This window comes from Capricornis sumatraensis, chromosome 23 (assembly GCF_032405125.1).
Source record: "Capricornis sumatraensis isolate serow.1 chromosome 23, serow.2, whole genome shotgun sequence".
Lineage (NCBI taxonomy): Eukaryota > Metazoa > Chordata > Mammalia > Artiodactyla > Bovidae > Capricornis > Capricornis sumatraensis.
Genome location: NC_091091.1, coordinates 22,656,029 through 22,669,301, shown reverse-complemented (window position 1 = coordinate 22,669,301; position 13,273 = coordinate 22,656,029). Strand labels below are relative to the sequence as shown.

The 13,273-nt window shown below is 37.4% G+C and overlaps 1 protein-coding gene across 1 annotated transcript in view; it reads right to left on the bottom strand.

Annotated features, from left to right (window-relative positions):
• Positions 1 to 13,273, bottom strand: part of BTRC (beta-transducin repeat containing E3 ubiquitin protein ligase) — a 75,780-nt gene that overhangs the window by 50,597 nt on the left and 11,910 nt on the right. Inside the window, exon 2 of the mRNA XM_068961221.1 lies at positions 8,014 to 8,103. Coding sequence (XP_068817322.1) covers positions 8,014 to 8,040 — 27 coding nt within the window. The 5' untranslated portion in view covers positions 8,041 to 8,103. The remainder of the gene's footprint in view (positions 1 to 8,013; positions 8,104 to 13,273) is intronic.

The window sequence follows — 13,273 nt, the reverse complement described above, 5'->3', positions numbered from 1 at the left end:
CTCCCTCTTCCTCTTATTAACACCATTCATTGATATTCAATTCTATAAATTGAAGTAACACATTCCCCCCCCCCCAATGAAGATGTCAATGGCATAGTGAAAAAAACCAAATAGTGAATTTCCTAATAAACAGAATCAGGAAAGGAATAAAATTTAAACATGCCATAGCTTACACCTGGATGAGGGTCCTCTCATAAACAATTAAAAATGACAAGTCCTCTAAATCAGAAAACCCATATGGTACTTGCAAGGAAAACTCTATATTGGAGGGGTGGAATGTTGGGAGGCTGACAAGGTAGACCTTTTTAAGTTTTAATTTCTCTGGTTACTTGATTTTTTTAAAAAAATCAAAGGTTAAAAGCCAGAGTGAAATGCTGGGGAAAGTGTACTAGTAATCAAAGTTCTCAATGACCCCTGATAGAATTATCATCTATAAATCATTAATATAGCAACCATATTTGTGACAATACTTTGGAAAGTAGCCAGCCTTTCCTTACTTTCTTGGAGTTGAAGTAAAATTGGCATATACCATTATATTAGTTTCAAGTGTATAGGCAGTATTTTTTAAAGTTTTAAACCAGCTCTTTTGTAGAAACACAATGCCTGTATATACTACAACAAACGTGTGATGTAAAACCCAAAGTTGTTTTTTTTCATTTCCTCCTCAGGATTTGTGCCTGGCACTGTGCAGCTGTGGTGCTGCCTTCATCACTCCCTCTGTTTCCAGTCTTGCTAATTAAAAGGTTGATCACAGAACAATGCTCTTCTCATTAATTTCAGTGTTCCGATTGGGCAGGATCCCTGCTTACCCCACCTGATCTTTTCACACTGCTGAAGTTAATGTGACAGGAGCCCGAAGATGGATTACCTGCTGCCATATTGCCCATCACCTCCAATCAGGAGCTATCTGTGTAAACTGATTGTTCTAATTTGCTCTCATTATTTTTACAATATCAGGAGAAAATAACGCACACAGCTCACTGTCAAAGCCATGAAAATCAGCCATTAGTTAAACTCAGACACTGAGTGGCTTTATTAGAGGCACTGCAGTTTATTGATGTAGCTCCATTCAAACAAGGCGGCATTTGCTTCTCTAGAAGGAAATGTTTATACTGAAAGTAAATATTTATTGTAATAATACCCACAGCAACATGATATTTTGAAGAATCCTGTACTTATTTCATAAGCTTGGTTTTGACACAAATTAACAACAATGAAGAGTTGGGCTGACACAAGAAAGTAGATAACATTTAATACACACACAGTAGCATGAAAATCTATTAACTCGAATATGTGAGCACTCTTCATCTCCTATACCCTGTATAATAAGAAACTCTATTCTGTGACTACAAATGCTCATCAATCAATAAATAATAGAGGTTCTACTTTGCACAACACAACAACAAATATTCTTCTAAAACAGTAATTTTATGACTTAGGAATCAAAATGATTTCTATAATGATCATCCAGGTATAGGTCTAAAGGATAAAAACTGTATTCTTATACAATGTAAGTGTTCAACAAGAAAGATTACTAATCCTAGTATCATAGAAATTCACAATATACTTCAGAATTAGAAAATAAGAAGCATAATAAAGCCAGCTAAGCAAACAATCATCTGCGTTTTAAACCCTTCATTAAGAGATGTTTCTTAAAGCAGAAGACAGAATTCTGTACAAAGGTTTGATAGTCAATGAGATAATATATTTAAAAGATTTGTCCTGGGCATAAAGAAAATATATTTTCCTGTTGTAAAGAAAATGCTAAACTCTAGAACAAAATATATTTTAATTTGGCATTTCTAGGCTTGCCTAGCTAAGAACATTTTGTAAAAATGTTATCTAAATGCTGCCTGAAAGGCATTTGGTGGGGGTAGGTGCTAGAGAAGGAGGGTTTAAATAACAGAAACTGATGCCTTTTAAATAAAGGAATTTAATCCACACATTCTACCCCCTTCTCCCCCACTTAGCATTAGAAGGAAACATGGCCTCCTCCTGTTTTCTTTCTATACTGAGATTCCTAGGTAATGTGAAGGCAAGAGTATGCCCTTCTTGCTGCTCCCCTTTTAATGGCCACTTTTCTTTTTCTAAGAAGCGTGTGCCATGCTTTTCTCCTTAAAATTCCTGCACTAAAAGACTGCACCATACTGCACTCCGCAAAACGTGCTGATGGCGCCAATTACAAGCCCCCAGCCGAACGCTCCAGCCCCCACCATTCGGGCAGATTTATGCGGACTCTTGCCGACGTTATTACAAGTCAGAGTTTATTGGGAAATTGTTACATTATGCGGAGTGTCTAACAAATTGCTTATGCTGCTATAATTGGATTACAACAGCCGCTTGCTCCCACCGGTAAGATTAGGCAAGTAGGACTCCTGCCGATCTCTGAGCGTTAGCAGTAATTTTATTTGCCTTGCCTCTCTCTTTCCTAACAACATGCCTCTCTCCCTGCCAGCTGTCTGCTGAAAAGGCACAGGCTTGTTCCTTGGCCCTAACAATGCAATTACAGCCCCGCAGATCGCACTGTTTGTGCATTAAGTACAGAGCCAAAACGAGGCGAATTGATCGTTTGACTTTTGGAGAAGCCATGTGATCTCTCCGTGCGGGTGATCCGACATGCATCAGCAGGCAATACTGCAGTCAGTTCTTGATGAAAAACTTCCTTCCTTCCTCCTGCTCTCTCCCAACCTTTCCTTTTTCACTGAGGGAGACACTGACTGGGCTCATCTCATGCTAATCTAGATCAACCCACAAAGACAAACTCAATCTTATTAGCACCCTGGCTAGATAGAAATGTGAATACATTCTAGCATCTTGAAGTGCCTCAGTCAGATATATCACTGGTTCCCAACAGTTGAGCCACTGCTGCTATCTAAAAAATGGTTCATAAACAATTCACTGAAGGGAAAAAGTTTACAGAAACACTAGAGTTCAAAAGAACTATAGAAAGCCTAGGTTCTGGCAAACAAAACTGCCTTGGAAAAGCTCTGTTATAAGTTCAGTCTGTTCAAGGAGCCATCAAGAAATCAGCTCTTGAAACCCCTATCCTGCCTTTCTCCGCAGCTCTGCTCTGCTGAAGATGCTGGTGGCCGATGTGCAGAATCAATGCCTCTAAATTCAGGCTTAAAAACAGTCAGGCTGATCCCCACTCAGGGCAAAGTTTAACATATTTTGTTGACAGCTTTCAGTTTCTTTTTCTTGTTTGTGTAACAATGAGTTCAGGTAGCAAGTAGTTACTGTTACTCTAGACCATAATGCATGAAGATTCTCACTGGTGTCTTGACTTTTCTTTTTAATTAACTTTCTTGAAATGGCTGAAAATGACTTAGAATTTTACCAATTTTAATACAGATCAGGATTCCTGTTTACAGTTTCTCCTCCAGTGGCATATGCTACTTAGGATCCCTAAAGCTGATTACACAGCAAATGCGCAGTCAATCTGCTGATCCATTTTGGTGCCCTGTGTTTGTATTCTTAAATATCATGCACATCTAGAAGGTTATATATTCTCGTATCTTTAGTCAGACCAAATACACACACTCTTTATCTATAATGAGGGTCCTTGATATTATTATTACTTCAAAGTGAGCTTGGAAAAGTCACTGTATTAGTATTTCTCAGCACTTCTCTGTCACCCCCATTAGCATTCATTAAATTCATATAAATATTTAAAGACAAAAAATATTACTTCTGAACTTAATTCCTGCCTGTTTAAAACAGCAATGAGCTTAATGTGTAATGCTTATACTTCACTTTATAATACTTTACTTATAATATGTATATCTTATACATTTTCCAATCACATCAGCCTCAGTGATATGGTTGAATCTCAATATATTCTCCACAAAGGTACTCTTTAGACCCAACAGAGGAGCCTGTGCATAGAACAAACCATCTGACATGCTACTTGTGGAACAGTATATTAAAGAAGCCTGTTAACATGTAGTTTAAAACTCAAAAGAAACTCTGAACAGCTGAAATGCCTTATAAATAGCACAGACCCAGAGGAAGTGCAAACGTCTGCATTGTGAATTGTAGATCTTAATTACCGACAATGGCTGGTACAGCAAGTAGCACAGAAAAAAAGTGAAACAGTTGCACTGTTCATGGTTGGCAATAATTCTTCAGGAAAATATTTACTATCAATCAGTTATGAGAAAAGGGACTCTGTGCTCGTAAAACAGCACGTTGCTTCTCATACCAGGACCATTTTGCTTCAGCATAATCTGAATTTAAACAGCTTGTTTCCTGCGGATATAATTTTGGAAATAAATAAAACAAGTATTCTATCAAAATCTGGAGTGAGTGGAAAGGAACATCACATTTTTCTGTCTCAGTCAGTTACAAAAAGATTATTAGTCTGAAGTAAAAACAGTAACAACAAACAACAACTACTATAATACAGAACACATCTACAAAGGACTGTGAAAGGGGTTTATTTTCTAAATACAAAGAGGCAGAACTTCTCTGACCTAGGCAGAAATCTAGGCAGATGGTTCAAAACAACTCAGTTTTAACTGTGGTGTGTGTGGAAGGGTGTACTATGGAAAAGCCTGAAACCAAAAAATTTCAATAATTAAATAAAGTCAATAAAAAGATAAAAATTAATGCTCTTTATTTTTCCAGTTAGCTTTCTTTACCAATTAAAAAACATCACAAAGGCTGACAATTAGGTACAACATGATTATTGATTTTAAAGACTAAGTTGGCAGTCAATAATGACTGTCCATTTAAAGCTACAATAAACACAGAGCTTATCATGTTCCAGACACAAATCTCATGAACTACAGGGCTATAATTAGTAAGAAGGAAGGCTATGGAAGAAATAAAAAACATCTCAATGCCTCCAAATATTACTTGGATTAAGTTATACTATGAAATGTCTCTTTCATAATTTTTATCTTAAAATATTTTCTTAAGACTCATTCTTAGAGATTCAAAGATTATGATTAACCCAGAGTAGCTGTAGTTTGCCTTACAACTTTACTTTCTTGTATTCTAAAGAAGACTAAGGGTCTCTTTTCATAGACCTATTATAAAACATGTATTTTAAGATACCCCTGGCAAAGAAGAGTCGCATCCATAGGTTAGGTTAGGGGTCCAAACCTAACAGTACTGCTATATTTAAAGGGACTAACTGGTATTAATATCTTCTCTAAAACTCATATAGACAGTATTCAGTAAGATCTTAGACTTCAATTACCATCTCCACCCAAACCAAAGTCACACCTATCAGAATTAGTTGTTTTGAACTAGAGGACAAAAATGGTTGATATCAGTGTATTATAGCTGCTCTCCTTGGAGATGATTGGACATTCAAGGCCACTGTGGAGCACAGTCTGAATCAATAATAGATACCAGTACCAAGTTAAAAACCACAGCCATATCAAGTACAGCAGGTGAAACTATCAGTTAAGGGCTAAAGGTGAAGAGCATGAAATAGGGACAAGCTTACAGACCTACAAAAATAATGGTAACTCATTATTTTTCAAAGGGCAAGCAATAAATGAGGCCAAGAGCAGCAGCAAAGAATCATGAGATACACATAATATATGTAAATAAAAAAGGGAAAACTCTTTTCCTATTCCCATGTTATTGCACCTCACTGGAAACTGTTGCAAGAAAGAAATTTTTTCAGCTACATGTTTTTATTGGCCTTGACCAACCGATTATTTGGCTCAAATCTGAAGCAATGAAACAAAAGATCAAGATGTGTGTCAATAAAAGGAACCAGAAAGTTAAGTGGGTTCCAACAGGAAATAAAGAAATCATTATTAAACTAGTATATTTAAGATGATGAAAGGATATAGTGGCACAGTAATGTTAAGCAAGAATGGGATGAGAGGGTCACCATCTGGGAGCAACAAAAACAGATGAGAAGCAATGAGCAAACTTATTTCCTCACCCAAGAGCATAGAAGAAATTATGCCACTGTGCCTACACGCACCACTGAAGTAGAGGATAGGAGTGGGGGGAAAAAACCATCATACAGACATACACCAACATAACTATGTAGCTTAGAGGTCCTGGCTTACAAAGTAGTGAGAAAACAAAAGGAACAGATGCTCACTTGGCCAGCTATCAATGAAACTCATTAAAATCATCACCCTGTCCTTGGATCAGTGCTCATGCTAAGATTTTACCTTGTTTAGCCAGAAGTCACCCACTTGTGATGAAAACTGAAAACATCATGGCCAAAAATAAAAAGATTATTTTCAAAGGCCCAAATTATTGGTCCCCCATCTCAATGTACAAATGCTGGATATAAAACAGGGTCAATCAGCACTTGATAGCTGTGACTATATGACTGAAAAAATAAATATGTTAAACTGTAATATTCAGATTTTATGGTAAATCATTAAGATGTTTTAATTTATGAACTTAACTGATTAATTCTACCTATTTCACCATAATTTTTAATAAATTTTGACATTTCTCTATGGCTCATTCTCAAAGGTTATATTTTGTATGACATATTTCCAGTTGATAAATAGGTCCTTTACCAACTGAAACTACTTCATGTTTTAAGAAATAAAACAAAATAAAAAATACTGCCATCCTTCAAGTTTTGTAGCAAAGAATGCAGACACATGATACGAAGCCTGGCTCTAGTAACAGTAACAGACAAGCCTGAATGTATAATACAATAGATTAATTAAAGTTGGGAGTGTTGTAAAAGTGACAAATTCCTGAATAGTTATAAAAGGCAGTAATTTTGCAGATAGAGTAAAAGTCTGGAAATAGGGCCCATATGGGAATTTCACTTACTTCTGGAATAAGCAAAATGGCTGATATCTAAATTTAGGTCAAAGTTCCTGAGTAATTAGAGATGGAAAACTTGAGGCATAGTTGTTACAATTATTAGATTGTAAGAACTCTAATACCTAAGATTATTTTTTGTATCTAGTCTATTGATACAGTAAACATTTATACATGAGAAACAAGTAGCTCCATATGCATGATTAAACATACTTGTCCAGTCAGATCAAGACCTCCAAAGTAATATATTCATCAATAGCTACTCAATAAATATTAATAGTGATATAAAATAACTGGATTTTCTATAGTATATTTCACAATCCTACAAAGGTATACTCTATACTCAATTACATTTTAAAACCACCAATGGACTTATGAAAATAATTGTATTTTTTTTTAACACAAATCTTTTTTTTTTTTTTGGCCAAAGGTGCATCTAGAAAAGGTATGGCTTTTCCAGTATTCATATATGGATGTGAGAGGTGGACTATAAAGAAAGCTGAGTGCCGAAGATGTGATGCTTTTGAACTGTGGTGTTGGAGAATACTCTTAACAGTCCCTTGGACTGCAAGGAGATCCAACCAATCCATCCTAAAGGAGATCAGTCCTGGGTGTTTATTGGAAGGACTGATGCTCCAGCTGAAACTACAATACTTTGGCCACCTGATGTGAAGAGCTGACTCATTTGAAAAGACCCTGATGCTGGGAAAGATAGAAGGCAGGAGGAGAAGGGGATGACAGAGGAGGAGATGGTTAGATGCCATCACTGACTCAATGGACATGAGTCTGAGCAAGCTCTGGGAGTTGGTGATGGACAGGGAGGCCTGGCATGCTGCAGTCCATGGGGTCGCAAAGAGTTGGACACAACTGAGTGACTGAACTGAACTGAAATGTAGAATGTTTAGTTACCCAACTAGGGATCGAACCTGTGCCCCCTTCAGTTGAAGCTTGGAGTCTTAAACACTGGACTGCTAGGGACGTCCCACACAAATCTTATTTGTAATAAACCATAATTAGTGTCAAGCAACAAATGTTAATTAGACTAAGGTGTGACCAGAGAACACAATCAAAAAACGCTGATGCGACTGAAGAGATAGAAACTCCAACTTGCAATCTGCTTTGGACCTAACAATGTTTGCTGTATTCTTTTTAACCATTCTATAATACTCTTTAATAGCAATACTGAGTAAAGATATCTATAGATAAACCATTGTTATGATGTGACATAACATATTAATGTGTAATATTACTTACTTTGACCACACAATTTTCAGTCTTCATAGCAGTGCTTGCTAGACATACTGTCTCTTGATTTAAGCAGAGTCTGGCACAGCTGTTGTATGTCTGCAAAGAGAATTTTTTTGAAATAAGTTTAGGTACTGAAATACTGTCATGCAGTTTTCAAATTCTGCCCCATTTCTAAAAATCAACACACAAATAGATCCTATGTGTAAATTCTAGATTTATGGGAGCTGAGGGACAAGGCAGACATGGAGAAGTAAAGAAAGCGACAGCCCAAAAGTGCCACTGATGTGCCATGAACAAGTATGTGAGCAGTAGTGACTTCACTGTATATGAAAGGTAGAGGTGTCAGTTATTCAGAATGGGCAAAGGACTTGAACAGAGATTGTGCTGTGCTTAGTCAGACCCCCATGGACTGTAGCCTACCAGGCTCCTCTATCCATGGGGATGCTCCAGGCTAGAATACAGGAGTGGGTTGCCATGACCCCCTCCAGGGGATCTTCCCAACCCAGGGATCAAACTCGGGTCTCCTGCATTGTAGGCAGATTCTTTACCATATGAGCCACCAGGGAAGCAAAATAGAGATTATCCAAGAAGATATACAAATGGCTAAAAAGCACATGAAATGATGCTCAACATGACTGATTATGAGAGGACTGCAAATCAAAACTATAATATGTTACCATCATATATCCATTAGGATGGTTATTAATAAGAAAACAAAACCAGAAAACAAGTGCTGGTGAAAATGTGGAGAAACTGGAACCCCTGTGCACTGTTAGTGGGAATGCAAAATGGTATAGCCAAGGTGGGGAAAAAAAAAAAAAAACAATACAGTAGCAATTCCTCAAAAAATTAAAAACAGAATTACTATCTGATCCAGCAATTCCAATTCTGGGTATATGAAGAACTGAAAGTGGAGTCTTTATGAGATATTTGTACACCCACATTCATGGCAGCATTATCCACAATAGCTAAGATCCATAAATGTCCACTGATGGATAAATGCATAAGCAAAATGTGGTACATACATACAGTGGAACAGTATTCAGTCTTAAAAAGAAAAGAAATTCTGACATACACTATAACATGGATGAAACCTAAGGACCGTATGCTATGTGAAATAACCCAGTCACAAAAAGACAAATACTGAATGATTCCACCTAGTCAAAATCATAGAGACAGAAAGTAAAATAGTGGTTTCAACTAGCTGGGAGAAGTAGGGAATAGGGAGTTACTGTTTAGTGAGTACGGCATTTCAGTTTTACAAGATGTTAAAAGTTATGGGAATGGGTGGTGGTGGCTATTATGCAACAATGTGAATGTATTTAATACCATGAACTGCATATTTAAAACTAATTAAAGTGGTAAATGTTACATGTATTTTACCATAATTAAAAAAAAGCAAAAACGCTGGTTAGCGAAGCTTCAACAATACATAAACCAAGAATTTCCAGATGTTCAAGCTGGACTTAGAAAAGGTAGAGGAACCAGAGATCAAATTGCCAACATCCGCTGGGTCATAGGAAAAAACAACAGAGTTCCAGAAAGACATCTACTTCTGCTTTATTGACTATGCCAAAGCTTTTGACTGTGTGGATCATAACAAACTGGAATATTCTTAAATAGATGGGAATACCAGACCATTTTACCTGTCTCCTGAGAAATCTGTATGCAGGTCAAGAAGCAAGTTAGAACTGGACATGGAACAATGGACTGGTTCCAAATAGGGAAAGGAGTATGTCAAGGCTGTATATTGTCACCCTACTTATTTAACTTATATGCAGAGTACATCATGTGAAATGGCGGGCTGGATGAAGCACAAGCTGGAATCAAGATTGCTGGGAGAAATATCAACAACCTCAGAATGCAGATGACACTACCCTTATGGCAGAAAGCAAAGAGGAACTGAAGAGCCTCTTGATGAAAATGATAGAAGAAAGTGAAAAAACTGGCTTAAAACTCAACATTCAAAAAATGAAGATCATGGCATCTGGTCCCATCATGTCATGGCAAATAGATGGGGAAACAATGGAAACAGTGACAGACCTTTTTTCTTGGGCTCCAAAATCACTGCTCCAAAAGACTGCAGCCATGAAATTAAAAGACACTTGCCCCTTGGAAGAAAAGCTATGAACAACCTAGACAGCATATTAAAAAACAGAGACATTACTTTGCCGACAAAGGTCCGTCTGGTCAAAGGTATGGTTTTCCCAGTGGTCACGTATGGATGTGAGAATTGGACTATAAAGAAGGCTGCTGCTGCTGCTGCTAAGTTGCTTCAGTCATGTCCGACTCTGTGCGACCCCAAAGACGGCAGCCCACCAGGCTCCCCTGTCCCTGGGATTCTCAAGGCAAGAACACTGGAGTGGGTTGCCATTTCCTTCTCCAATGCATGAAGTGAAAAGTGAAAGTGAAGTCGCTCAGTCGTGTCTGACCCTTAGCGACCCCACGGACTGCAACCCACCAGGCTCCTCTGTCCTTGGGACTTTCCAGGCAAGAGCACTGGAGTGGGGTGCCACTGCCTTCTCCAAAAGAAGGCTGAGCACCAAAGAATTGATGCTTTTGAACTGTGGTGATGGAAAAGATTTTTGAGAGGCCCCTGGACTGCAAGGAGATCCAACCAGTCCATCCTAAAGGAAATCAGTCCTGAATATTCATTGGAAGGACTGATGTTGAAGCTGAAACTCCAATACTTTAGCCACCTGATGCGAAGAACTGACTCATTGGAAAAAACCCTGATGCTGGGAAAGACTGAAGGCAGGAGGAGAAGTGGATGATAGAGAAGGAGATGGTTGGATGGCATCACTGACTCAATGAACATGAGTTTGAGCAATCTCCGGGAGTTGGTGATGGACAGGGAGGCCTGGCATGCTGCAGTCCATGGGGTCGAAAAGAGTTGGACAGGACTGAGCGACTGAACTGAACTGATACTTTATTGTAATATAACTGGCCAATATATTGATTAAAATGTTTCCTTCTAGTCATGTTTTTACTGAAAGTACAAGTCATGGCTCTCAAACATCAGTGCCCATCAGAATCATCTGGAGGACTTGTTACAACACAGATTGCTGGGTCCCATCCCCAGAGCTTCTGAGGACTTGCATTTTTAACAAGTCCCCAGCTGATGTTAACATTACTGGTCTAAGGATACTCTGAGAACTCTTGATATACACATATGTGTTGAAATTAAAAGAGAAAAGTCTTAAGACACAGGTGATCTCATAATCAATAATAAGACAATATCAATTTTCTAAAATTCTAGATTAACAGAACAGTTGCAAAATAGATATGAGTTCCTGTACAGCCTTTCCCAGCTTCCCTTTACATTGAAGTCTTACACAACCAGAGAATATTTATCAAAATAAACCAATTAACCTTGGTACAATACAAAGTTAAGAACTTACTTGACTTTCACCAGTTTTTCCACTAACATTCTTCCATTCAGGATCTAACTCAAGATCCCATATTGCATTTAGTTGCCATGTAGTCTCTTCTAATCTGTGACAATTTCCCTGTCTTTGCTTATCTTTCATGATTCTGACACTGCTGAAGAGTACTGATTAATCTACAGAATGTCTCTCAGTTTGGGTTTGTCTCATGTTTCCTCAAGATCAGACTGAGGTTGTACATTATTGGGAAGGATACCACAGAGGTGAGGTGCTCTTCTCAATGCACCAAGTCAAGAGGTACACTGCTGAGTATTCAGAAATACTGATGTTAACCTTGACCATTTGCCTAAGATTGCGTCTAACAAGAGTCTCTATTATTAGCTTAACATTTTTCATTTAGAAATTACTAAATATAGTGAGGAAAATACTTTAAGACTATGCAAATATTTTGCTTCTGCTTCAACTTTTGCATGCTAATTTTAGCATACCACTGGATCTTGCCTATGGTCATTTTTACTGTCGCATCCTAATGGTGACTTTTAAATTTCTCTCTCCTTCTACATTAATTAATTGGGATTCTTCTGAAGGGAGAGCTATGAGTTCTTCCATTTGTCTGCTTATTCATTTATGTACTTATTTATATTAGCAACGGACACAGATATTTTAAATAATTCATTGTTGGTCAACTATCATTCTTTGGAAAAGAGCAGATAGATAAGAATAAAATTTAAGAAAATAGAGAAAATAACATTATACATTTGAGTTTCCATTTAAACAAGTTAAATTTTAAAAAATTTATCTACTTAATTGTTTTTCTTATATTATTTAAGTTAAAATTATTTCAAACACATATTTTAAAAGAATAAACTGGATCATCTGACATTAGTGTACGCACTATTGGCACATGTACATCTGGACTCAGGGTTCAGTACTTCTTTCACAATTGCTAATACCACAAACTATTCATGTACAGACAATACAATTTTTAAGCTGTGTGCTTAAGACATTTATGAAGCAATTGGTATATACTAAATAAAATAAAACTTTAAGCCAAAGAGTACTAGTTCCAATAATGGCAGAGATGTTTGTTTATATTAAATTAACTCTTCTCAGATAACAGTTATAAACCATGGAAAAAATATTCAAAACAAACAAAGGCACTACAGGTTGACCAAAAAGTAGGCGGAAATTGGGGAAAGAAGAGGATTGAGAAAGAGGAGAATCACACTTAGTAAGATCCATGTTTATGTGCTTTTTCCATGAGGGTACTCACTAGGCTATTTGATGCAGGATGGCTAAAAATTCAATTAGAAAGACAGTCTATTGGCTTGGGGAGCTCAGGGCAGGCACAGTGGCTCGAAATTGAGAAGGAAAATAGAAAACAGAAAGAGCCAGCCCTTCCTCTGGCAGGGCGGAAGCATCAATACATGCATATAAATTTCTCTCAAATCTACGGCTAACCTTCAAACTACTTACATGAATGAGAGACTCCAAATATTCCAAAATAAAGGAATAGCTAGAAGACTGAAAGATATGAGAAGAGATTCCAGCTGCTGCCCATGAGGAGATACCGGGTTTTGAATCTGAGTTTAGAGGAGCTTCATAAGTATCTCAAACTTTCTAATGAAAGCTTAGAAAGACCCTGCATTCAGACTAAAGAGTAAGTCTTGAGGACTAAGGGATATGCCTCAGGACTAAGGGCAAAACCAAAACACACCTGCCCTAACAAACATAAAAACAAGACTCTATGAAGTCACAGTGATCAGTCAGTAAGATAAACAGAGGAAGATAAAAGAAACCAGAGTCTCCACAATGTATTGTTTATAATGTCCACTAAACAATAAAAACTTCTAGACATGAGAAGAAGAAAAGGGAGCCAT